General features: G+C 57.7%; 1 protein-coding gene across 5 annotated transcripts; it reads left to right on the forward strand.

Moving 5' to 3' along the window:
• The first annotated feature begins 894 nt into the window (after positions 1-894).
• Positions 895-24,149, forward strand: PODN (podocan). Of its 5 annotated transcripts, none has more exons than XM_059374775.1 (12): positions 895-1,030; positions 1,390-1,493; positions 7,844-8,160; positions 9,449-9,542; positions 10,977-11,041; positions 12,519-12,628; positions 13,793-13,949; positions 14,265-14,380; positions 15,136-15,793; positions 19,187-19,335; positions 20,622-20,844; positions 23,218-24,149. In XM_059374775.1, the coding sequence occupies exons 3-11, from the start codon at positions 7,849-7,851 to the stop codon at positions 20,815-20,817; spliced, it is 1,857 nt and encodes a 618-aa protein (XP_059230758.1). In that variant the 5' UTR covers positions 895-1,030; positions 1,390-1,493; positions 7,844-7,848; the 3' UTR covers positions 20,818-20,844; positions 23,218-24,149. The 5 variants fall into 5 exon arrangements, 4 of the variants coding, with proteins under 4 accessions (XP_059230758.1, XP_059230759.1, XP_059230760.1 ...); XM_059374776.1 differs by having other exon boundaries at positions 1,414-1,493; XR_009399481.1 differs by lacking the exon at positions 895-1,030 and adding an exon at positions 22,275-22,352 and having other exon boundaries at positions 1,365-1,493.
• The last annotated feature ends 1,173 nt before the right edge of the window (positions 24,150-25,322 follow it).

The following is a 25,322-nucleotide window of genomic DNA, read 5'->3' on the forward strand; positions in this document are numbered from 1 at the left end:
ATCATACCAGCTCTCAAGTTTGAGCTCAGAACTGAAATCTGAGGCCAAAGAAGGCAAAATATTTCCCTTTCTCATTCTTGCTGAGTTTCTGAGTTATTGATGTAATGGAAACAGATAGCCCCGGGTTCAAATTCGGGCTCTGCATTTGCCTTCTCAAGTTACTTGCATGTTTCCATCATGGAAAAAACCTGGGCTGTGGAGAGGGATAAACCTGGCCATTTTACTGAATCATTTCTCCTTTGTCAGGTATCTCCTTACCTGTGAATGGGGCCAACTGCAGTCCTCTTGCAGGGTTATAAAGCTTGGAGAGTAATGTATGTGGTACAATCAAGATGCAGCAGCAGAAGCCCATGAAAGATCCTTTACATGAGCCATTCATTCATTCAGGGCATTGACAATTTAAGTTGAGTAAGTGGTCCGGAGTCTGAGTGATACATCCTTCTCCCTGTCCAGTAGGAGAGCAGCCAGGCAAGTTATCTGTGGGTGCCCTGCCCACAGGCTAGAGCAGGTATAGGGACAGACAGCCTTGTAGGGGCAGTGGAGGTGCCAAGTACCACCTAAACCCGGCCCCACTGCGGTCTACCGCCAAAGCCCCTGGCACAAAACTGTGTTGCTTCAGCTGCTAGTAGTTAATGCTCCTTTACTTGGAAATATTTTCAGCTCCTGGGAGCAATATGGTGCCGCGAGGGCTCACTGCCCAACCCCCTTGTCTCCCGGCGATTGAGATCCCTATGCACCCAACTCCCAGCCCAATTTACCGTCCTTCAAGGCTCACCAGGCTCTGGCCCAGGGTCAACGTGGGCGTGGGGGGAGGGGGGAGGTTGTCGGGGAGGGCGGGGAACTTTTCCCGGAAGGGGCCCAGCCGGGTCTTGGCTGGCGGCCCCGTTAGCCAGGGCCCGGGACCCCAGGGTGGGAGAGTGAACGGAAAGGTACTCGTTCCTGGAGCGGTTGCAAAATCCTCAGTTATGAGGAAGAAACTGGGCTCAGAGGCGCTTTGATGAAGGGGCCCTCTCCCCTGCCCTCCTTTCAGGTGCTGGGGCCTAAAGGGGGTGCAGTTACCCTGCGGAAGGCGGGAACTAGGAAGCCTTGCGGGTTAGACACCCCGCCTTCCCAGCCTCTTGGTGGGGGTGGGAGGGCGTGGTACGGTGGCCCCGCCGGGGCGGAGAGGGGGAGAGGGGTCGGTGCGGGGGCTCTGCCTCCCCGGGAAGGGGGGCCCGGCCAAGTCCACGCGGGTAGGGAGCAGGCCCTCTCCCCTCCTCGCGCCTGCGGGGACCCTACGCCTGTGTCCGGAGGAGGCCGGCGTCCAGCAGATGCACGCGGTGTGGGGGGGGGGGCGGGCGGGGGAGAGGCGGGGAGGAGAAAACCCACAACAAAACTTGCGTCGCCAAGCTCACGGCTCGACTTGAATGGAAGGAGCCCGCGCCCGCGGAGCGCAGAGACTCGGGACAGCGCGGACCGCCGGCCCGGCGCGGCGCGGCGCGGGGTCGCAGCAGGTACCCGGCGAGGGCGGCCGGGTGGGCTAAGGGGTCGGGGCCGAGTGGGGGCGGCGGACTCAGAAGTCCCCGCCCGGTCCGGACGGCTTCCGCAGCTACCCTCGGCGGGGCCGCCGCGCTGGCCCCTTAGGTGGGAGCGGTGCACCGAGTGCGCGGCCGAGAGCTCCAACTCGGGCGTGTGACCCCTCCGCGATCGCGACCCGGGCGGGGGCCCTTTCTCCTCGCCCGCTAGAGACTGGTCCCGGCCCCCGGGCCCCCCCGCTGCGCACATCTGGAAAGAATCTGAGGGCGGATGGGAGTGGGGAGTGGAAGGACGCGGGCGGGCGACAGGGAATGTGGGGGCAGGTGGAACTGGGGAGGGGCGTGGACCCCCGGACTTAGACGCGCGTCTTTCTACGTCAGCTTACCCCAGCTACTTCACCCTTCAACCTGGTTACAGACGGAGAAACTGAGGCCTAGGGAGGGGCCGAGGTATGCTTCTGGGAAGCGTGTACAGGTGTGGCGGAGCCCCCGAGACCACCTTGGACGCGCTCGAGGCTCGGCTCCCCAGCCCTGCGGCGCGCACTCGCCCAGCCAGAGCTCACAGCTGGCACCTGGTGTCCGTCTGTCTGTCTACGCCGCTGCCTCCCCGCGGGGACAGCTGGACTGAGGGTGGGGTGGGGGGGACACGCGGAGCGAGAGACGCGAGGTCGGCGCCCTCCCTCTAAATCGGTGTAAGTCCCAGGTTGTTGGTCCTTGAATCGCCAGACTTGGGGGCGGGGGGTGGGGATGGTTAGAATACCTGATGAGCCGTCAGGTGGAAGAGGAGGTGGCGGTGGCGGCGGCGGCAAGCTCCCGGCCGCCGCGGGGTCTCCGGGTGAGAGGTAGTTGCACCGGGAACTTAAGGAGAGGAGCAGGCGTGGCTCCGACCATCCCTGGTCCCCAAGGCACAGAGGGATGCGCTTCTGGCACTTGGAATGCATCACGGATCTGTTGAGCCCCCCCCCCCCCCCCCCCCGCCCCCCCGGGGGCCGCTCTGGGCCCGCGGGCGGGCGGGGGGGTGGGGTGGGCAGCGAAGCTGTGGTCTAGCGGCTCTGAGAGGCACCACTGCTGTGAACCGCGAGAGCCTCTGGGTGGTCATGTCCCCTTTTAGGTCCCGTGGCCCAGTCTCCTCGAGCCTCACACTCAGGGGCAAGTTAAGAAATGTTAAGATTCATGTGGCTGTTTCCACGAAATCTTGTGGGAACATACTTTGCTCTATTTGAATCTCAGGGAATGGGTGACTAATGGTGGCACCTTTAGGCCTGTAGAGTCATACATAAGACCTCTGACCATGACCTGCCTGGTCCGCTTGATGGCTCCTTATCACCAGCACCTTAGCATAGTGGCTGACACCCCCGGAGGCTTGGACCTCCAGCCCTAACCTCATCCCCTGTCTCATCCTGTTTACCCTTCTTTAAAGGCATCTCCCTCTTCCCCCATCCTGTGGAGTACTTTTCCTCCCCCTTGTCTCCCTGGAGAGCTCAGACTCGGCCTTCAAGAGCAATTCAAGGCTCTGGGCAGGAGTCAGAAGACACAAATTCTAATTCTGGCCTTAACTTCAACATACTAATCTGTAAATTGAGGGGGCGAATCTTTTCCAACTCTGCCTTTCACAAATTCACTTCTTCATTCAGCAAGCATTTCCTGAGCACCTGTTTCATGCCTGGGAAGTCAGAAAGGCTTTGCGGAATCGTGCAGGGAGCCAGGGTACTGTGGGCGCACTGAAGAACTAAAGACAGTGAGATGCAGCTATCTGGGGCCCAGCACAAAGTGGGTGATTAGTGAACTTTTACAGTATTTGAGTGGAGAAGGAAGGTGCTGCTTGGGACGGAGGATCTGTGTCCTGATTTGGGTCTCCCTTCCCTTTCCTTATTCTAGTCTTTTTTTTTTTTTTTTTTAAGATTTTATTTATTTATTTATTTGACAGAGAGAGAGAGAGAGAGAGATCACAAGTAGGCAGAAAGGCAGGCAGAGAGAGGGGGTGGGAAGCAGGCTCCCTGCTGAGCAGAGAGCCCGACTCGGGGCTCCATCCCAGGAGCCTAAGATCATGACCTGAGCCGAAGGCAGAGGCTTAACCCACTGAGCCACCCAGGTGCCCCCCTTATTCTAGTCTTGCCTTAATCCTCCACTTAAGCTCTTCTGGGCCCTGAGCTTTGGTTCCCCAGGGGTGAGAGGCAGTAGGTCCCAGGGACTTCCTCAGTAACAGCAACCCTGTGTGTGTGTCACACTTGCTGGAGGCTAACATCAGATGAGCATGTTATTTCATTTCATCCTCATGAGGATTGCCCAGGCTAGTAAACGGAGGCTCAGGCGATGAAGTGACTTATCCAGACTCACACAGCAGTCAGGAGTGGAACCCATGTCCTTCTGTTGCTTGAGTGCTCCCCCTGAGAAAGAGCATACTGCAGGCCGAGCTGCTCCTCTCACTGGCCATTTGCTGTCCCAGTGTGTGTGTTCCTCACCGGGGGGCTCCTCACTCGGGATGTGCAGAGATCAGGGCCTGGCCGCCTTCACTCTTCTGCACACAGCCCCCAACGTGGCTGAGCACACAGAAGGGGCTTTGGGGGCTAATCTCGCTCAACATTCTTAGAACAACAGCATCAACAAATTGAGACTCAGATGGGCCATGACGTGACCAAGACCACACAGAAATCCAGGTGGTAGAGCTAAGAATGCCAGCATCCCAAGGTCCAGAGGAGGAAGTGGGACCCTCCAAGCCTGGTGTGTTCTTCCTTCCTCTCCTGTGAATCCAGCTCCTCCTTCCCATCCTAGCACCTCTCTCTGCCCAGACCAGGCTTACTATCCCTCACCTGTACCATTGCACGGCCTCAAAGAGCTCCCCACTGGTCCATCCATAAACCTACCTATGCCACACTCCTGGGGCAGTGGCTCCTCATCTTTCCTAAGATCTTAAGATAAGGATCACTCTCCTCAACCTGGCTTCTAAGTCCCTTCTTGGCCTGGACTGCCCACCTGCATCACTCCCCATCCCAACACTCAGCAGACATTCCATGGAGCTTTGTGGAGGTCACAAATGGGCTCCCTTGCACCTGGCTCTTTGTACCTGCTGACCTCCTTACTTATGTCACTCTTCCCCTTTTGCTGGATATTCGTCCTTCAGGGCTAGATAAGGCATCACTTCTTCAGAGAAGCCTTCTTGACCCCAGACATGGTTAGCTCTGCTCTGGCCCCCTGTGGACTCTAGCTTCCCTCCATCACACCTCTGATGACACTGGGCGTGTAATATGTGTACACCGAGCGTCCATGCTAGGACCGTTCAATAGAAATAGAATGTGAGTCATAAATGCAAGCCACATATGTAATGTGAAGCCACATTAAAAAAATAATAAAATAGGTAAAATTAATTTTTGTAATTTATTTTATTTAACTCAATTATTCAAAATACATAATCAATATAAAAGTATTTTATGAGATATCACTAATATTAATAATGAGCTATTTTATATCCCTTTTTGTACTAGTCTTTGGAATCCATGTACACTTCATTTTACACATAGAGCACCTCTCAGTTTAGACTAGCCACATTTTAAGTGCTCAGTAGCCACATGTGGCCACCACATTGGAACGGCAGGTGTGAGCTTCTTAAGGGCAGAAACCAAACTGAGTGGTCTGTCTGGGCCCTTTGTTGCCAGCTTTGGTTGGCCCAGGGAAGGGCCCCAGGGTGAACTCTGCTTCACCACTTGACAGCTGAGTCACACTGACCAATCCAATTGGGCCTCATCTCCCTCATGTATGAAGTGATGGTGATAGCATTTTCAGTATGGCTCATAATGTTAATATAAATTACTTTGACAGAGACAGTGTATAGATCTTTATAGATACAAATTAAAGGGGAGGGTGGAAAAACTAGCTGGTCCAGTGAGTGCACAGAATATGTGGAAAGGATCCTCCTCCCTGGCCCCCTGCCCTGGTGGACTTGCGGTTTGGGCCTGTACCCATACTCCCCCTCCCAGATCCCTGGTCTGGAGTCACACAGATAGGCAGGGAGGTGGACTCTGGTCTAATGCTGATGGCTCTCAGGGGCTGCAGGCTGTTGAGCTGGTTGGGGATAGCAGGGGAAGGGTTATAATGTGCCTGGGGGTGATGGGCTGTAAATGGGTTGAGGATTAGTGGCCTGTTGGGTCAGGGATGGGGCCGCAGGGTGTGGTAGGGTGGGCACAGGGCCAGGCTGCAGCAAGTTATGTCCTGCTGCCACCTGATCCCTGGGGCCCAGGAGCTGTATGTGTGCGCCAGACTCCCTGCTTTCCTGCCAGGTCAGGGGCTGGGATCAGTCTGCTTAGGCCTCCTTGACCTACATGGATTCTAACTAGCCTAGATGCTGCCCATCTTCTCTGTCCTCACACCTTTCTCTCCCGGGCCTCAGAGAGCTCACTCAGTCTGGGGTGGAGGATAGCGCAGGAGTTATTGTACTGGGCTCTGCTGCCCCCTCTAGACTGAGGGCAGGGAAATTTTCCACCTCACTTGTGTTCCCTGTGCCAGCACAGGGGTGAGGGCAGACGAGACCTCACCTTGGAGAGCTGGCCAGGCCAGCGAGTGACACAAAGCAGTGTCTGAAACATCGTAATGGCCACAGGGCAGCCGGAATTCATGGAAGGCTGGAATCTGCAAATCTGTGGGGAGCTTGGCCTGGGGCTGGACTGCAAACACAAGCAGGTTTTGGACAAGAGAAAGGGAAGAAGCAGGGGCTTCTGGAGTGGGCCGTGCCCACAGATACAAGTGGTAGGAAGAGCTAATGTTTATTGAGCACTTACGGTGTACAGTATGTGCCTCTCTCTGTCTTGACTCTCACAGTCTCGCCATGAAGGCAGCTCTGGTAACCTCCATGGACAAGTGAAGAAGCTGAGGTTTAGTGGGTGACAAAACAGAGCCAGAGCTGACTACAGCCCCAGCGGTCTTGCTCCCATACCAGCCTTCCTAACCAGACATTGGCAGCGGTGGCAAGCGCCCCATTTCCCTAGGCCCAGCATTTCAGGCCTTTCTAACTGCTGTGTGGGCTGTGGTCCCCAGTCTAGTGCCAGGGCAAGGACCTCAAACTGACACACACACCCCTACCCCCCTCCGCTGCCAGCCGGGCGCAGGGCTTAGCATGCACCTGCGTTTGTAATTGCCATGGCAGAGTGACGGCCACACCTCAGCCTCTAGGAGGCACCAGGAGCTTCCCATATGTGACCATGCCAACCCCACACAGATGCTGTGGTTTGGGATGTATGGTCTGCAGGGTAAGATGGGGAAATTGGCTCCGGGGGGGGGGTCATAGCTTCTAAGTGCTGGAGGGGAGCTCAAACTGGGGTCTGTGGGACTCTAGAGAGTCAGTGTACCCGAGCTGTGGCCTGTCACAACTTAGTATTCCCCAGAGATGTTTGCTAAGTGAGTTTCTGTAAAGAGAACTCCAGGGACCAGCCCGGAGCCCAGCTAGGCCCCTGCACTGCCTAGAAGATGGGACCCCTGCATCTTCCTCATGGCCTGAGGCCAGCCCCAGTCCCCCGCCTGTGCTGCCTTAGGGAACCATGCTGGGGAGTGGTCTCTCGCAGGTAGCAACAGTCCCCTGCACACAGCAGGCCAGCTGAGGGTGTAAACAATGGGAAGAAGGGACTGGGAAAGTCCTGGGAATGGTAGCAGCTCCATTCAACTGAGGCCAGCTCTGTGCCGGCTCTGAGCTGCACCTCTGCCCAGACCCTGAGAGTGGCTCACCACCCTCTATGGGAGAAAGACACCTTCACATATCACAGTCCAACCCAACTCATGCCCCTTCCTAGGGAACACAGTAAGGGAGAGCCCTTCAACAGCTCAGGGTCTTACCAGGAGCTACAACACTGATTTTGGTTCTTAAAGTTGCTGACTGCACAGAGGGGCAAGGCATTCCAGGCAGAAGGAACAGCATGTGCAAAGGCCTGGAGAGAGGATCTACTAGGTAGACTTGTATACCTGGGGTGGGGGTATTGGAAGAGAGACAGGCTCAAGTCCAGAACATCCTAGAATCCCAGGCCCACCATGGCCTTCCCTGTGGCTCTGGAGGATGGACAGATCCTCCTGCCCTGCCTGTGCCAGGGCAGCAAGTGCTCTGCAAAATCCCAGCCAAGCCCTGCAAGTCACAGTTCGTCCTGGGCCTCAGCTTCCCTGTCTGTGAAGTGGGGGTACAGATTCCTTGGGGGCCAGGTCCGGTAAGGGTTGCTGACTTGCCTCCTGATGACGGGTAGGAAAGTGGGGAAGGGAGGGTGGCAGTCAGCAGATCAGATTGTGCCCAGGACCCCAGGAGGGCACCATTATGACCTCTGTGGCCCCTTGCCCTGTGTCTGCTGTACCCGCAGGTACCATGGCCCAGAGCAGGACACTGCTGCTTCTCTTGCTGCTGCCACCGCAGCTGCAGCTGGGACTGGTGGGCACAGCGAGGTCTCCAGGGTTTGGCCGAAGTGGTACCCACAGCCTGAGCCCTGACGAGAATGAATTTGTGGAGGAGGGGCCAGTGCTGGTGCTGAGCCCCGAGGAGACAGGGCGTGGCCCTGTTACCATCAACTGCCCCCGAGACTGTGCCTGCTCCCAGGAAGGTGTTGTGGACTGCGGTGGCATCGACCTGCGCGAGTTCCCGGGGGACCTGCCTGAGCACACCAACCACCTGTCCCTGCAGGTGATGCGGGCCTCACAATAGTGGCTACGGGGCTGCCCCCTACACTTGCAGCTCCTGTCCCTGACACCCTGCCCACAGTCCCCAGCTCATCCAGAACCACCAGTACTTGTGGCCCCCCCCAACACAGTGTGCTAGGGCGCTCCCCACTCTGATGCCCCGTCACAGAGTACTGTGCTATGACACCTGCCTTATTCCACCTGAAGGAGTCAGGGCTGAGACCCCTCAGCAGAGTCAGACCCTGGGAAAAATGAACACAGAGCCATCTGGCAGCTGACCCTCTGAATGGACAGGATGCCCCAGATACCAGTGCAGGCCAGGAATATAAGAGAAAGGAGATCCTGATAGGGTGCTCTGGAGGCTCAGAGGATAGACTAGTCTCTGGCTGGGGTATACGCTAGATTTTGAGAAGTGGGACACAGCACTCTGGGAGTGCTGGTGCAGCCACGACCAGTTCTGTGTGGCCCAGGAGCCCTGGGGGAGCGTGAGGGGCTGTTGTACTCATTCCCAGAGGTCAAGCCCAGTGAAGGGAAAGGGACCTGTCCTTTGTCACCCAACCTGAGGGGTCCAGGTTGATGGTGAGGGGGCCCAAGGCCAGGGTAGCCTATGAGGGAAAGGGACACAACACTCATTGTTGGTCCATCCACTCATTTATTCATAAAATGTCTCCTGGATACCTGCGCTCTACCTCTGGGGCTGGTTCAGGTGCTGCACATGGAGGAAACACTCAGACAGTCTGTGGGGGAGGCAGAGATCTAAACAGGTCAAGATAACAGCTGGAGACAGAAGGCTAGTGCAGCAGGGCCGGGGGCGGCTCCTAATCCAGCCCCCAATCCAATTCAGGAAGGCTTCTGGAGGAGGTGGCACCCCACCAGGTTTTGAAGCCTTCCAAAAGGAGAGAGGACCACAGGTTTTTCACCCTTAAGAAGGGGAAACCAAAGTAGTTTCTGGCTTGGGGTGAGGAAGATGGACTGGGGATGCCTGTCACCAAGTAGGAACATGAAGGGAGCAGGTCTAGAGCAGAGATGCACTCCAAGTTTGCACTGTCTATCAATGCCCATGATGGGCTTCTAGAAGGTGGGACCTGCTCTCTGTTGTGGTTCCTGCCAGGCCTCCCATGCTTAGACCCAGCCCTGGCCAGCCATAGGTCTATCTGCATGGTGGAGAACCCCTAGGGAGGTGCCCAACAGAGGGACTGGCTCCTGGGACTGGGTGGGGGTGAGCCTCTACTGAGGCAAGAGCCCTGGGCCTCTAGTGAGGCCCCCTCACCACCCCTGTCCCCTGCTCCCAGAACAACCAGCTGGAGAAAATCTACCCCCGGGAGCTCTCCAGATTGCATCGGCTGGAAACTCTGAACCTCCAGAACAATCGCCTGACTTCCCGAGGTGAGGAATCCCCCAGAACCCCAGGCCCGGGACACCAGGTGGGGGACCGGGCGCCCATGGGAAGAGCTCTGCCCTGAGGACCCAGGGATATGGGAAACAACAGGGCCAGGCTGACAGGAGGACCCCATGGGCAACAAGGCTCCCTCTGGTTACCTGAGAGCCACCCCACCCCCCCCAGGTGTGCCTGAGTGCTCGGTGTCGGGTCAGGGGACAGGCTTCAGAGAAGCTTCAATTCCCAGGACCTTGTCAGAGACTCGTAGGTAGATTCACAGAAGGCTGTTAAAATCAAAGAGCCGTAGAATCCTCCAATTGTATATGTGCTGCCGAAGCGAGCACAAATCCTCCAATTGTAAAACGCTGTTTTTTCCCCCAATACAAACACAATTTATGATTATAACAAAAAATTTGGAAATGTAGAAAATTAAATGGAAAAGAAAAACCTTAAACTCATAATTCTGCGACGCGGAGCTCATCAGTATTGATATTTTGGTATATTTCTTTCCATTTTTTAAAAAACAGCTTTACTGAGGTCCAACTTACATACAGTAAGGTTTACCCAACATAAAATTACAATTTGATGAGTTTTGGGAGGTCTATACAGTTGAACAACCATCACCACATTCCAATCTAGTCTTTTTTCTTTGCATTTTTAAATTCCTAGTGAGCTTATAGGATAGCCACGATAACGACTGTAACAGCTTTGTTCCCCCTAGCAGTTAGCTCAGCAGCATCCTTCCTCGGGCTGGACACTCTGGGTGGCCATCACTTTTCCCAGCGGCAGCAGGGTGTTCCCCGAGGGTGGAGGGTGCTGCACAGTTTATATAACTGTTCCCTCTCCTTAGATACTTGGGTGAGTCCCAGCATCTGAGGGGCTGGGAGACCGGAACTGAGTGTCAGAGGCCAGCCTACGGACTGGAGAAGGGCCAGGTTGGCTGGGCTCCCAGCGACAGTCGAGTCCTGACACCACATCTGCCTGCTGGGACAGGGGTGGGCCAGGTGGTGGGGAGGTGCAGGGGCCCCTGCCCTGCCCTGCGGCTGGGTATCAGGAGGGTCTGTGACCCCCTTGGGCCGCACCTGAGAGGAGCACTCCTTCCTGGTGAGGAAGGGCGGTGCTGGGTCCTCTGCCCTGTGGCCTGACCTGATGAACACCCATTCCTATTGGGGTAGCCCCAAGTAGGTGAAGGATGGGTCATTTCTGAGCCCTTTCTATCTGCTCCTCAGAGCCAGGGCCCCTGTGAGCAAGGGGAAAGAAAGGGGGGCTGGGTAGGCCTGCTGGGACTGGTCAGAAAGGGATCAGAACCCAACCTGCCTCAAGGGGGAGCCCTCCCCAGTCCTGGAAAGTGGGGTGGGCCTTGCGGAGGTTGTTGGTGGCGTGCTGTATGCCCTGTAGCATCTCCTTCATCCAGGGCTCTGACCGATGCCTGTCCTTTGAAGGGCTCCCGGAGGAGGCATTTGAGCATCTGACCAATCTCAACTACCTGTACTTGGCCAATAACAAGGTAAGGGGCCCCCTGGTGTCTGGGGCTGAGCTCAGGGAACTTTTACCAAGGCCTTTTCTAGGGTGGCAGCTGGGTCTCCATTGCTGCTCAGATGTTGGCCCTGGGATCAGAGTGGCCAGATAATGAAAACAGAGGCCCAGGCTTACAGAAGTGTAGGGGGTGGCAGCTCTTCCCCACTAGCGAGGGGCTACTTAGAACACTTCCTAGAGGAGGCGGCATTTGAGCAGGACCATGAAGGGTAACAGGACTTCAGCCAGGGGCCCTAAGGGGGAGGCACTGCTGAAGAGACAGCATGAGAAGAGGCAAAAAGGCACCCAACTTCAAAATAGTTGGTGTGTCCCAGGGCTCTGTCTTGGTTCCTTCCCTCTGAGCTCTCTTGAGGTGACCCATGACCTCCCTGGGCTTTAGTACCCGTCTGCATCATGGCCGCGTCCAGTGGCCGTCACAGCCCTTTCTACTCCTCCCACTCGAAACTCGAATCCAAGTCTGAGCCACAAATCCTGGGTGCTTTGCTCAGCCACACCCCATCCCCCTGCAAGCCCTTGGCTCGCCTCTGGCCCTGGTCCACAGCCCGCATCTGGACAACCCCGTTTCCTCATTTGCTGCTCCTTCTCCTCAGAGAAGCCAGAGAGACCTTTAAAAATCACCCTTGTTTCTACCCCTCCATCCCCTGTCCCCAGCCCAAACACTCCCGAGGCTTCCCTTCCCACCCAAAATGAAAGGCACACTTCTCCCCCATGGCCTCCTGGTTGGAGGGCCTATGTGTGGGCCTCGCAACTCCCATTCCCACTCACTCCCTCTACTCCAGCCCCCAAACCAGGCAGCCCCCAGCGGGGCCTATGCTCACTGCCCCTGCTGCCATGGGTGCTCTCCCCTCAGATGGCGTTAGTGGTGCCTTCATGCCTTAAGTGTCCGGACACTTGTTCCCTGAGCACCCAACCCAGTTGTTCCGTCTTTGGTCTGTTTTAACTTGTCAGCCCTATCCCATACTTTTGTTCCTTGCTCGTTGACTTCTCCACCAAGATGTAAGCTTTGAGGGGGTGGGGATGGGGACACTTCCCTGTTTTGTTCCCCAGGACATGTCCAGCACCGGGAACCAGGATTGCAGTGTTGTAGACTCAGGGCCTACGATTGAATGAATGAAGGCTAGACACTGGGCCGGGGGCGGGGGTGTCTGGGGAGGTGTGGGTCCTCACAGTGACTGCACAGAGGGTCTGTGCTGGGGAACTCTGAGTGGGGAGACCAGGAGGACAGCAGGACAGGGCAGGGGCCAGGCCTAGAGGGCTTTGAATGTTCAGGGTTGGGGGGAGCCATGCAAGTTCTGTTTTTATGTTATCAGGGGAGTGGGATAGATTTCCAGTTGAGAAAGATGGCTCTGGTTGCAAGTAGGTGACAAATTGGAGGGGCCCACGTGGCAGCAGGACCGAGTCTGCCTCTGCCCTCCATTGGTCTTTCTGCCCCAACTCTTCCTTTCCAGCTGACCTTGGCACCCCGATTCCTGCCAAACACCCTGATCAGTGTGGACTTTGCTGCCAACTATCTCACCAAGATCTACGGGCTCACCTTCGGTCAGAAGCCAAACTTGAGGTGAGAAGTCAGACAGGGGCCCTGGGCTCTGGCTGGGGAAGAGGGAGGAGCTGAGACAGGACACTCCCAGCCCTGAGCAAGGCATAGAAAGCCCAGACAGGCCCTGGAAGAGGGGAAGGCCGGGCACGGCAAGCAGGATGCCCCTGGCTCAGGGCTGTGGGCATGGGTATTGCCTGGGGGCTGCAGGATCTGAAGCCTGAGAGGAATCCTTCCAGGAAACAAGATCAGAGAGTGATGTCTATGGACTTGTGGGGAGCTGGGCAAGGGTTTTCCCTCCTTCCCCAGCCTGTGGGGGAAGGAAGCATCTTCCAAGAAGCAGAGCGGGCCCTCACTGAGAGCTGCTTTGGGAGGAGTGAGGCCTCCTAGCAGAGGTGTGTGAGCAGGGCAGAGTGGTGCTGGAGGGTACTGTCAACCACCAGTGCTGCTTCCGTCCCTGGATCTGTCACCTCACTCAATTGTCTCTGTGCCCCAGAGGAGCCAGGGTCACTGTACGTGGTCCCATCCCACTGATGAGGCTGAGGCCCAAGAGAGGTCACACAGCAAGAATGAGTTATATCTTCTATATTTAGAATATCTACTATGTTTAAATACCTGCTATTTCTCTGATTTCTGGTCTTTGCTCCTCATATGTTAGCGCATGATGGCAGGGTCCTGTTGGTTGCGTCCACTGCTCACATCTTGGGAGTCTAGAACAGTCTTGGCCCCTAGGGACACTCACTATATATTTGCTGAATGAGGGAGAGGTTACTTCCTCTGTGCCAGGCCCTGTACTGGACACTTGAGACAAAGGGGTGACAGGGATGGTCCCAGTCTGCGGGAAGTCCCACAGAACTCAGAGTCAGCCGCGTGGAGATGCCAGGCAGGGATCCGGGGCTGCCACAGTCAGGGAGTGACTGAGAACTGTTGCAGGGTATGGAGGAGCACAGATGAGGGGGAGCACAGATGGTCAGCTTCCACTGACGTGTGCAGCAACCTCCACTGGTCCCTTGGTCTCCTTGCTGTGTATGGGGCACTGGATTAGGTAGGGTCTGAGGTTTTTCAAATGGAAAGAATGTACCCTTTCTAGGCCCTGGCTCAACCTGAGCAAGGTCTGAAGGCTCACCGGGTAAGCTGGTAGGCAGGGGGGGCCCGGGCGAGGGTGAGGACCTTTGCCTCATCCCTCAGGTCCGTGTACCTGCACAACAACAAGCTGGCGGATGCCGGGCTGCCAGACAACATGTTCAACGGCTCCAGCAACGTGGAGATCCTCATTCTGTCCAGCAACTTCCTGCGCCACGTGCCCAAGCACCTGCCGCCCGCCCTCTATAAGCTACACCTCAAGGTGGGAGGGAGAGCATGGAGAGGGCAGCAAAGAGCAGGGCCCTGCAGTGGGGGAAGAGCCCCGGCCCACTTAGGCCCAGGGGTGAGGGTGTGGGGCCTTGGGCACAAGCCAGAGGGCACAGCGTTCGCTGTGGAGAACGAGGCAGACGCCCAGGTCCATGGCTGTCGATCCCACAGGCACAGTGCTCCGCGCCCGGGGCCTCTTCCCCTGGCTCCCCAGGCCCCTCTCCATGTCTCATTCCCCGGCCCTGCCCTCGCCCCTTGGCTGTCCCTTATGCTCCCCTCATGCTCCCCTCCCAACCACCCCACCCCTCAGAACAACAAGCTGGAGAAGATCCCACCAGGAGCCTTCAGTGAGCTGAGCAACCTGCGTGAGCTCTACCTACAGAACAACTACCTGACCGACGAGGGCCTGGACAATGAGACCTTCTGGTGAGCCCACCTGGGCCCTTCCTGGGAGCGCATCACCTGGGAAGCTGCTCCCCCATTGGCAGCCATCCCTGTCCCACATGCCCTTCACCTGCCTGTTCCTGGCCAGCTTCCTGGAGAAGGAACTTTGGGGCTCCTACCTCGGCTGACATGTCTGTCTTTCTTTCTTTCTTTCTTTCTTTCTTTCTTTTTAAGATTATTTATTTGACAGAGAGAGAGAGAGAGACAGTGAGGGAGGGAACACAAGCAGGGGGAGTGGGAGAAGCAGGGTTCCCGCTGAGAAGAGCCCCGGACCATCAATCCCAGGACCCTGGGATCATGACCTGACCCAAAGGCCGATGCGTAACCGGCTGAGCCACCCAGGCGCCCCTCTACTGACATGTCTGTCCCCGAGAACGAGTGATATGTAGAGAGAAGACCCGCCAGAATGCCAGTGAGACACCTACAGGGACTGGCTTCTTGGTACAACGTTGAGACTGGAGCATACTTGTTGAAGGCAATGAGGTGCCACTTTTTAGGCCCAGGGTAGCCACAAAAGGCCTTAAACGATTGGTCTTCAGAGGCTCTCCTTTGTGTTAGAAACCACGCTAGATTCTTCCCACACCCAGAAAGCATCGAATCACCCCCAAGGAGAGGCTGGAGGGGACTAAGCTCCTCCGGTGGGTCAGCTGGGGGCAGAGAGGTTCCCGGGCGTCTCCCTCGGGAGGAGTGGCGGCAACAAGCACCCCATGCCCCACCGTCCTCGTTCTCCGCCGCAGGAAGCTCTCCAGCCTGGAGTACTTGGATCTGTCCAGCAACAACTTATCACGGGTGCCCGCCGGTCTGCCGCGCAGCCTGGTGCTCCTGCACCTGGAGAAGAACGCCATCCGGAGCGTGGACGCCGACGTGCTGACGCCCATCCGCAGCCTGGAGTACCTGCTGCTGCACAGCAACCAGCTGCACGCGCACGGCATCCACCCGCGTGCCTTCCAGGGCCTCAAGCGGCTGCACACGGTGCACCTGTACAACAACGCGCTGGAGCGCGTGCCTGGCGGCCTGCCCCGGCGCGTGCGCACACTCATGATCCTGCACAACCAGATCACTGGCATCGGCCGCGACGACTTCGCCACCACCTACTTCCTGGAGGAGCTCAACCTCAGCTATAACCGCATCACCAGCCCGCAGGTGCACCGCGATGCCTTCCGCAAGCTGCGCCTGCTGAGATCGCTGGACCTTTCGGGTAACCGGCTGCACACCTTACCCCCGGGGCTGCCGCGCAATGTGCACGTGCTGAAGGTCAAGCGCAATGAGCTGGCCGCCCTGGCGCGCGGGGCGCTGGCCGGCATGGCCCAGCTGCGTGAGCTCTACCTCACTGGCAACCGGCTGCGCAGCCGGGCCCTGGGCCCCCGGGCCTGGGCCGACCTGTCCCATCTGCAGGTAAGGGGGTGGGGAAAGAGGCTGGGTCGTGCCCATGTGGGGTGCTACTGCTCTGGCTGCCCTGAGCCCACCCATCTTGTAGGCTCAGTTGAGGGGTGGGCAGGAGGACCTGGCTTGCGGGGGGGGGGGGGGGGGGGGGGGGGGGGGGCGGCTGGGGAGCAGCTAGACCAAGGAAACATTAGCGTGCGCACGCGCCGGGGCAGGTATGGCTAGCACACTGCGTGCAGCAGTGAGTGGCTGGTATGGCCAGGCTGAGCTCAGCCCCTTCAGGGCAGGCTTTAAGAGGACTGTGGGGGATCTGGGGAGGTCATGGCTGCAGGGAGGGTCCCACAGTCCAGGAGGACCGGGGCGCAGGGCCAGTTTGGGGACACTGGAGAGACATGCTCACCCACCTGAAGGCTCAGGAGCAGGTGACTAGGAAAGGCTGGGCTTGGGGAGGGGAGGGCGGGAAAGCCTGGGAGGCAGGCTGACCTCACAGGGCGAGGAGGGCTGGAGGAGGTGACCTGAGTGTTGTTGGGGGGCTGCTGAGTGAGTGTGGCTGCTGTGGCCACAGTCTGAGTCAGTCGGGGTATCTGGCTGTAAGCGGAAGGTCCCACTTAGTGAGGGCCGAGAGGGAACTCGAGTAGAGAAATCTGGGAGTCAGGGCCTAGATGCTGCAAGATTAGGAAGTGCCCCCATTATGCTGCCCTATGGGGGGAAGGGGGCCCCTTCCCCAGATGTTCCCCCTCCCCCCCCCCCACCTTGCTCCACACTCTCTCTCAGGCCTGTGCTCAAATGCACCTACTTGGGAGATCTTCCTTCACCAGCTGTCACCCTCCTCTGCTTTGTTTTCCTGCACAGTCCTCATCCCTTCTGGGCATCAAGTCATCTGTCTGTTCGCTTGTTGCCTGTTTTTCTGCTAGAACAAGGGGCAGGCATTTTATTCTGCTGGGTTCACTGCCGACCCCAGGGATCTGTGTGTGGTAGGCTCACAGTCCCTGTACTTTGGGAGAGCTGTCAGGAAGAGGATATCCGAGAGGAGGGGAGGAGAGAGCCCTCCGATTGGGCAGTGGGCAGGCAGGGCTTAGCCCTGAGGGTGGATCAGGGTGAGAGCTGGGTTAGACAGCTGGCCCCGCAGGAGCAGCTAGCTGGGGTCTCTCCTCACCCAGATGGCCCTGCTGAGGGCCAGACACCGGGATCCAGCTGCCTGGCCCAGGCCCCCTTGGTTTGTCCTCAGGAGCCTGGATCCCATTGTCCTCTCCTCCACACCTGCTCCTCCTGCTGCATTTTCTAATTCACTGAAGGGGCTGCCCACGGGAGACTTGGACGCTGCCCCTGATACCCCCTTTACACACCACCTGCCCCCCAACACCCATTGTTACTGAACTCTCCCAATTCTACTGTCACAAGTCTCAACTCACTTTTCTCCATCCCTGCTGCCCATACTTCAAGCCAAGGCATCCCCATTTCTCAGCTGGACCCCAGCTCTATAGGAGCTCTCCACTCCCATACCCGATATGCAGTTGGTGGGTTCTTGCAAAATTCATGCTCACCTTCTTCTATGGCTCAGAACTCTTCTATGGCTCCTGATGGCTCTTAGAATTCAGAACAGAATCCTTGCCACAGTTGTCAGAGCTGGCCTGCCTCTGCTCTGGGCTAGGCTCCTTAGTCTCCGAGGCACAGCAGGCATCGCTCACCCTGGCCCCACTGCGGAAGCACAGCACCCTGAAAACACCTGCTCACTCATTCATTCCACAACCTGTCCCAGGCCTCCACCATGTGCAGACATAGCTACCCTAGAAACTCCTGGCAGGGAGTAAGACAGATGGAGGGTCTCTATCCTCCTGGAGCTTGTAATACACCTAGGACTTAGTCCAGGTGTCATCTCCTTCAGGAAGCCCTCAGTGTTGGGCAGATGTGGCCTGGGTGATTTCAGTCAGGGATGAAGTATCTGGTGTGTGTGTGTGGGGGGTTCTTTCTCACACTGTTGGATGTTTCTACAAGCAGCTGTCCCCCTCCCCCGCTTCAGAGCCCCCACTTGTACTGGCTGCTGTACTCCCCTGATGCAAGCCTGGGTCAGGCCACTTCCCTGGGTTCCCTCCACACTGCCCAGTTCTACCAGCTGTCATCAGATTTTGTGTCCATCTCCCCCATCACCCTGACCTCCAATGAGGTCAACATCTCAGTGGATTCCATATCGCTGGCCCCCGTGGGCACCGAGGATGTTTGGGATGAATGAGGAAGTGTAAGAGCTGTGTGGAGGGAACACAGTGGGGAGCAGGGAGCCCTGCTGGGTAAGGAGGGTGACAGGGAGGCTCCCCAAAGTGTGTAAAGCTTGTTTTCCTCTTGATTCTTGAATCTTTTTTTTTTTTAATATTTTATTTATTTGACATAGAGAGAGAAATCACAAGTAGGCAGAGAGGCAGGCAGAGAGAGGGGAGAAAGCAAGTTCCCCACGGAGCAGAGAGCCCGACGCAGGGCTTAATCCCAGGGTCCTGGGATCATGACCCGAGCTGAAGGCAGAGGCTTTAACCCACTGAGCCACCCAGGTGCCCCTGATTCTTGAATCTTGAGTCATAGCTCCCAGTTTCCTGACCCTGAGCCCCAGTCTGTTGGGGTGAGGAAGGGAGATTAGAGATGAGGGAATGCACCTGTGTTGCACAGGTGTGTGTCAGAGCGACTGTGTGCTGATGGCCTGAGGGAAAGTCAGGGAACTGGGCCTACACATGCCTGGGTCTCTTGTGTCTCTTGCCTGTGGTGTTTGCTCGTCCCTGGGGAAACCACCCCATTTCCCTGGCCTTCTGCTGCTTGCTCTCTAGGCATGTGGTGACTCTGAGACTGGCCAGCCTAGGACTGCCTGCCATGCTAGGGTCACTGTGGGCCTCAAATCCTTGCTCCCAGCACCTGCCCACGTGGCCTCTGAAATCCCATGAATGAGCAGCCCCACCCATATGAACCCCCACCCCCACCGTCCTCAGACCTGAGGATGGATCAGGGTGGGAGCTGGGGGTAGACAGCCGGCCCCGCAGGAGCAGTAGACCAGTGTGGAGATATTCAAAGCCTGGAGGATCCCTGGCCTCTGTCCTTCTGGGGTCTTCAGTCTGATTGGGTGACAGGCAGGCTAAGGAGGAGGGACTGTGCCACCCAGGTATCTTGGCTGTCAATGTCTGTGGAAAGGCAGCAGGAGCTGGGGAGGACATAGTTAGAACAAGGGTTTGGGTTTCAGCCTTACACAGGCTGTCAGGCCTCGGACAGATCTCTTAAAACCTCTCTGAGCCTCTGTTTCCCCACCTGGAAAATGGGCTAATTCTAGATCCCACCTCACACGCTTATCATCAGGTTTAGTTAGACCAGGGGGTGGGTGGGATCCTTGCAAGATGTTAAGTGCTATGCCTCCCCTGGTCACCCATCCAGCTGCTGGATATCGCTGGGAATCAACTCACAGAGATCCCGGAGGGGCTCCCTGAGTCACTCGAGTACCTGTACCTGCAGAACAACAAGATCAGTTCTGTGCCTGCCAGTGCCTTCGACTCCACACCGAACCTCAAAGGGGTCTTTCTCAGGTAGGAGGGCTCCTGGGGTCAGCCTGGCTCTGGCAGGAGAGCTGAGGCTTCTGGAACAACTCCAAAGTAGAGGTCGGTGTTCAAAGCAGGCTCCACGGCTGACTGGCTGTGTGACCCTGGGTACGTCCCAGAACCCCTGTCAGCCTCTGTTTCCTCAGCTCTCAAGGGTGGGGATGGTCCTGACTAGGCCTGGTGGGGTTTATAGGTTTGTAAATGGGCTTCAGAAACCTGGACAAGCCGTGTGTGGGGGCATTATTGATGTTACTGTGGCAGGAAGGGGTACCCGAGAGCATGGTGACTGCTGTGCCCGTAGCTGGCCGGGGGTTGAATCTGGGCCCCAGACCCAGGCCAGCAGATGGAAGATGTTCAGATCCTCGTGAGCTGTGGGGGTTTAGAATTATTATTTTTTAAGACAGAGAGAGGGAAAGGGGAGGACAGAGGGAGAGGGAGAGAGAGAATCTTAAGCATGCTCCATGCCCAGCGTGGAGCCCAAGGTAGGGCTCGATCTCATGACCCTGAGATCCTGACTGGAGCCGAAAGCAAGAGTTGGACGCTTAACCGACCGAGCCACCCAAGTGCCCCTTAAATGACTCTAATGGGGGAGCCAATTCCTCGGGACAGCAGTCAGGGTGGCTCTTCCCAACATCCTACCTAACTACTCCCTGGACTCAGAGAGAAAGGGCAGATTCGAGAAGGCAGAATGTGTACCTCCAGGGAGTTGGTGGCCCAGCAGGCCCCAGGCTGGGTGGGGGTACAGTGTGACCCATGCATTGGGTCCTGTGGAAACTAAGGCACAAAGAGTTGAGGCGGCCTGATATCAGAGCCCAGCCTCTGCCTCCCCTCAGCCTGAGTGCGGCCCTGGCTCAGTTTGACCCTGGCCATGCCTGTGTGCCGCTCCACACCAGGCTCCAAGGTAAGCCTAGGCTGGCAAGCCTGGAGCCCCAGGCCTTGGGGTTAATCCCAGAGGGAGGTGATACCAGGCAGAGAGGAGTCTGTCACTCCCCAGTCTTGGAGCATTTGCAGATGGGAGCCTGCCCTCGCTGTAGGAGATGAGTGGCCCAGGGTCCACCCTTCCTTCCCCTGTAAGCTGTAGGCACACTGAACAGCTGGGACTTGCACGACGAACCTTGCTTCTCAGCACTGTCCCCCCTCCCCGCACCCTTTTTGTGCTGACTGCACCGTCTTCCTGGAGAACTGTCCCCTCCTCTTTCCCTGTTATGGTGGGTGGGGGTGGGGACTCTGAGGGCCAGGCCTCCCGCGCTGACCGCACATGGCTGCCCGCACAGGTTTAACAAACTGGCTGTGGGCTCCGTAGTGGAAAGTGCCTTCCGGAGGCTGAAGCACCTGCAGGTCTTGGACATAGAAGGCAACTTTGAGTTTGGCGACGTTTCCAAAGACCGGGGCCAGCTGAAGGAGGAAGAGGATGAGGAAGACGAGGAGGATGAGGATGAGGAGGATGAGGAGAATGAGGAGAGGCGATAGTGACAGGGTGAACCGGATGTGACACAGGTAGGTGGTCTGTGTGGGGGTGCACTGACCTCTCCCCATCAGTGTCCTGTCCCTGACCCCAGTGTGGGCCCTGGGTGAGGGGCTAGCCAGCCTGTGGGAGGCTGGCACAGGCAGGGGCCTCTCCAGAGCGAAGAGCGACCCGATGGGACATGCTCATGGTCTGGGATGGTGGAAGCAGGGAATGGATGTGGGGGTGCCGGAGGAGAATACCGCTGTGACCCAAGCCGCAGGTGATGGGGGGCAGTGAGGATGCACTCAAGCAGATGGCCTGAAGGGGCGGGGGGGGGGGGGGGGGGGAATGCACAGACTCCAGAGGCCAGAGTCAGCCTGCCCGGCATGAGGTGAGACAGAAGACAAGCCCCCGGACCTCACTTGGAATCCCGGGTGGATGATAGTGGGGGGGGGGGGCAGATTTGTTGAGGTGGTAGAAACATTGAGTTAGAAGGCCTAGGGGGTCCTAAGGCGGCAGCCCAGGTGTAGGCTGGATATGTGGGTCCAACCATCATCCGCCTGGAAATAGTACGAGGCCACAGGAGGCTGGGGGAGCTCACCTGAGGAGAGTGCAAGGCCATGGCCCGCTGCAAGGATGCCTGCAGAAGGGGCTGGAGGGAAGCAGCAAGGGAAGGAGATAGGAAGACCCTAGCTGCCATGGAGGGGGCTTATGTGCATGTGCAACACAGGCACCCCGTTTGTGCACACGGTGCACCAACACCCATGTACCCATGTTCACATGTGTGTCTAAACACACATACGATCACCCAGAGCACACACTTGTGGAATGTGTGGTGCGCACAGACACACAGGCACGTGCTCCGTGGGCCGTTCGCAGGTGCTGGGCAGGCACAAGCATGCACAGACGAGGACGCGTGCGTCCCCACGCACAAGGCCCTTAGAGAGAGAGCAGCCACATCAGTGCTGCTGAGGGGCAGCGGGAGGGAGCCCCATCAAGGACCCACCAGATTTGTCCACTAGGGGCTCAGACAGGACCTTGTGAGGGAGGGGCCTCAAGGGCAGTGGGGGTGGAGGAAGTTGCTGTGGAGGGGAAGACCCACAGAAGGTCCGCACCTCTGTCAAGAAATTTGGCTGTGAAGAGAGGGGAGGGTGGCGGGGGGAAGGGGGGGTGAAGTTCAGGGTGGGGGGGGCGCTCCATTTCCCTTTGCCCTTTGCAGAAACAGAGCCTGTTGAAGTGCTGATGGGGGAGGGGCTGGCCTGGATGAGGGGGTAAAAAATGTGAGAGAGGAGGGCAGGGCGAAGCTAGCCCCACGGAGACAGCCTCCAGTGGCTTTGGCAGGAGGGTCAGTGCTTCCTCGGGGACAGGAGGGACGGAGGACCAAGTAAGTGGCTGCAGTCACACACAGGTTAGTGGCTTGGTGGCTGGACATGAAGTCACATCAGCCCGATGCCTTCCGCCTTCTGTTTTCTCTGTGCAGCAGGAGGTGCTCAGCTGACCGGGGTGGGTGTGGAGAAGATGGACCATAGGATCCATCCGTGGCGGGGTTTTTGGCCAGGTGTGTGGGACAGAAGGGTAAGGAACAAGGATGTTGAGGGTGTTGGCAAGAGAACGACTGCAGTCATGGACCCCGGGGGTCAGTCTGGGAAGGGAAGGAGGTGTAGACAGGAGGGTGGGTGGGCAGGGCCTCTGGAGAGGGACTTTGGAGAGTGGGCATGGTGCGGTGAGTAGCCAGGAGGGGAGCTGTGGTCAGAATGAGCTGAGCTGGGGACGGGGTCACAGGGTCAGGCTGTAGCTCTGGGAAGGGGCCCCCGGGGCCACTGTTAGGGCACTGACTTAAAGGAGGGGCTTGGGTCAGAGAGGAGACTGCAGGGTGGTGGTGAGGACCCCATGGGTGGATGACAGAGGGAGGTGGGGCTGACAGAAGGGTGTGCATGGGGTTGTTATCCTAGCTCAGAGAACAGACCCAGACGCCATGCTTGGGAATCCCCTTTCTCTGCTGTGGGGCCCACCAGGAGAAGGTGGAGACCTCCTCTGCAGGCATTGTCCTCAAGCAGAGCCCAGGTCAGGGATGGGGGTGAACCCTGAGGGGGCTGTGGAGTCCTTGGGTGGGAGAGAATCTGCCCCCCATCTGGAGGCCCTTGGCTTCAGGCAGGTCTATTGAGTGGGGGCGCAGGGGTGTGGGCATAGGGGTGCCTGGAAGGGGCCCTGAGGAGTGGCCAGAGGGGCCCCAAGGCCCTCTAGTTCATACAAGGCCTGGCCACATCAGCAAGAACACTGCCCAGTGGGTAGCCTGCTGGCTCTGGGCCCCCAGGGGCAACTCCCCCCTCCTGCCTGCGGAGTCCCCTCAGGGAGGCCCCCTAGCTCGAGCCACCTCCCTAAAGCCAACAGTTCTGCCCCTGACTCTTCCACCTGTTCTGCAGGATAATGGACCCCCGGACCCCTTTCTGCAGCACCTACCTGTGCCCTGTGAGCCCTGGTGTGCCATGTTCACAGACGTTCCCAGTGCCAACCCCACCAGCCCTGCCGCCCACCGCCACCACCACGCAGGCTGAGCACACAGTCTCCAACCCCACCTGCTCCTGCAGCGCCCTCAGCCACCCATGTGCAGGTACCATGACGCGTCTACACACTGCCGGCTTCATGGAGCCCACTGAACAGTTCCATGCCCTGCCCAGGCCCTCCAGTGCCATCATGTCCCTGAACTCACACAGACTTAGGGAAGGGTCTGACCCTGCCCTGGCACCCACGGATGTCTGCTCCCTTCACCATGGACCCACATGTACACCCAGCCACTGCCCACTGCCCACAAGTCACATGTGAACAGTCCTCTGTGGCTTTGCCACCAACATATCTTGCCCCAGCCAGAACAGCTTGCCGTTTGTCCATCCAGAGGCAGAGTTTTCTTGGTGCTCTCTGTGGCCAGGGGCCTCCCACTCTCTGGAACTCACAGAAGCTGACTTTTGTTCCTCTTCCTGCCTTTGGGACTGCTGCCCTGGCCTGCTTGCCCTGGTCCCCAACTGCTGGGGTGGTCACTCCCTGCCATGCCCTGGCCGGCCACAGGTGCGTCTTTGGTGGAGATCCCACTGAGGCCAGAGGCAGTCTCCTGGGGCAGCTGGGGCCCTGGGCAAGAGTGAGGTGGAGGGGCAGGGCCAAGCAAGGAGGAAGGGCCCAGCTGCCCTTATGACATACCGTTTTTTTTATTCTTTGGGCCTGTGGGGAGTTCTGGGTGCCTTTGGACTTGGAATTCTTTTTAAGAAAAAAAAAAAAAAAAGATAAAAAAAAAACCCTCAAAGCTGACTTTTCTTGTTACAGAAAAACTAATATAAAAGCATTACCCCTTTCTGGCAGCCCATGGCCGTGTCTGTGTATGCTCTCTGCCAGGCACTGGACTGGTGCCGGCTGGGGGTGGGCAAGACACAGGAACCTCAGGGCCTGTCCAGACAGGCACAGGTTGGTGCAGAGTTCAGTTGTTGGGCCCACAAGTCATCCCACAGGCAGAGGTCCAGGGGTGTGGGGTTTAGTCACAGGGAAGGAGGCCTGAGGCCTGTGTGGCCCATCTTCTTGGTGGGGGTCGGTGGGTCTGGCCAAGACCACCACACAGGGCTTGTGAGCTCACTCTGCACTTCCAGAGGCTGAGCATCTGAGCAAAAGACCTCCTGGCTTTGGACCCCTCAGGCTCTCCCCGAGGACCACCTGCGTGCTGACGGGGGTGTCCCCAGGATGGCTGAGGCGGGAAAGAGCCTGGAGGCAGGCCCAGGAGAGAGAGCAGAGTCTCCTTGGGGGCCCAGGTCTTTGCAAGCCTGACTGGGGAAGCAGTAATGAACATGCCTGGTGCTCCCACCGCCCCCAGTGGGGCCAGAGCTGGAACCCGGAGGGGGAGCACCTTGCTCAGAACAAAGAAGGAACTCTGACGAGCAGAGCCGCCCCACAGTGGAGGGGTGCCCAGGAAGTAGTGCCCTCCTGCTCCTGGACACAGGTAAGCATGCTCCTGTTGAACCCAAGGAAGAGCAGATTCCTGCCTTGGGGTGGGCCAGGCTCCATTGCTCAAAGGGCCTTAGAGAGGTGACACGGAGAAGGAGTCTTTAAGCCAGTCCACATGATTGTGGGACTGACTGATAGCTTGACCTCTGACCTCTCTTCAGTGTTTAGGCCTTAATGGGGGGAAAGATGTTCCCATGGTTGACCCTTTAGCTCCTGGCCCTGCAGTGGAACGGGGATCCTAGGATCAGGGCCCTTCATGGACTCCTCAGACTACAGGCCTGGGAGGAGGATAGGAAGTAGTTTAGGACCAGGAGGTGGGAGGGCAAGTGCCCTGCTGAGTCTCTGAGGGACTTTGGGATGCCCATCCCCACCCCCCATTTCAGGGTCTCCTGGGGGTTCCTCTGTGCAAGACCCCAAAGCTGCATCTTCTCCCCAGAGCACATTCAGAACAGGCTGTGTGGCTGGGGCTCTTCCATGTCCCCTGTGAGCCTCCTGGAGGCCTCCTAGGGCTGAGGAGAATGAGGGATAGAGTCTGGAAATGTCT

This window comes from Mustela nigripes, chromosome 14, assembly GCF_022355385.1.
Source record: "Mustela nigripes isolate SB6536 chromosome 14, MUSNIG.SB6536, whole genome shotgun sequence".
NCBI lineage: Eukaryota > Metazoa > Chordata > Mammalia > Carnivora > Mustelidae > Mustela > Mustela nigripes.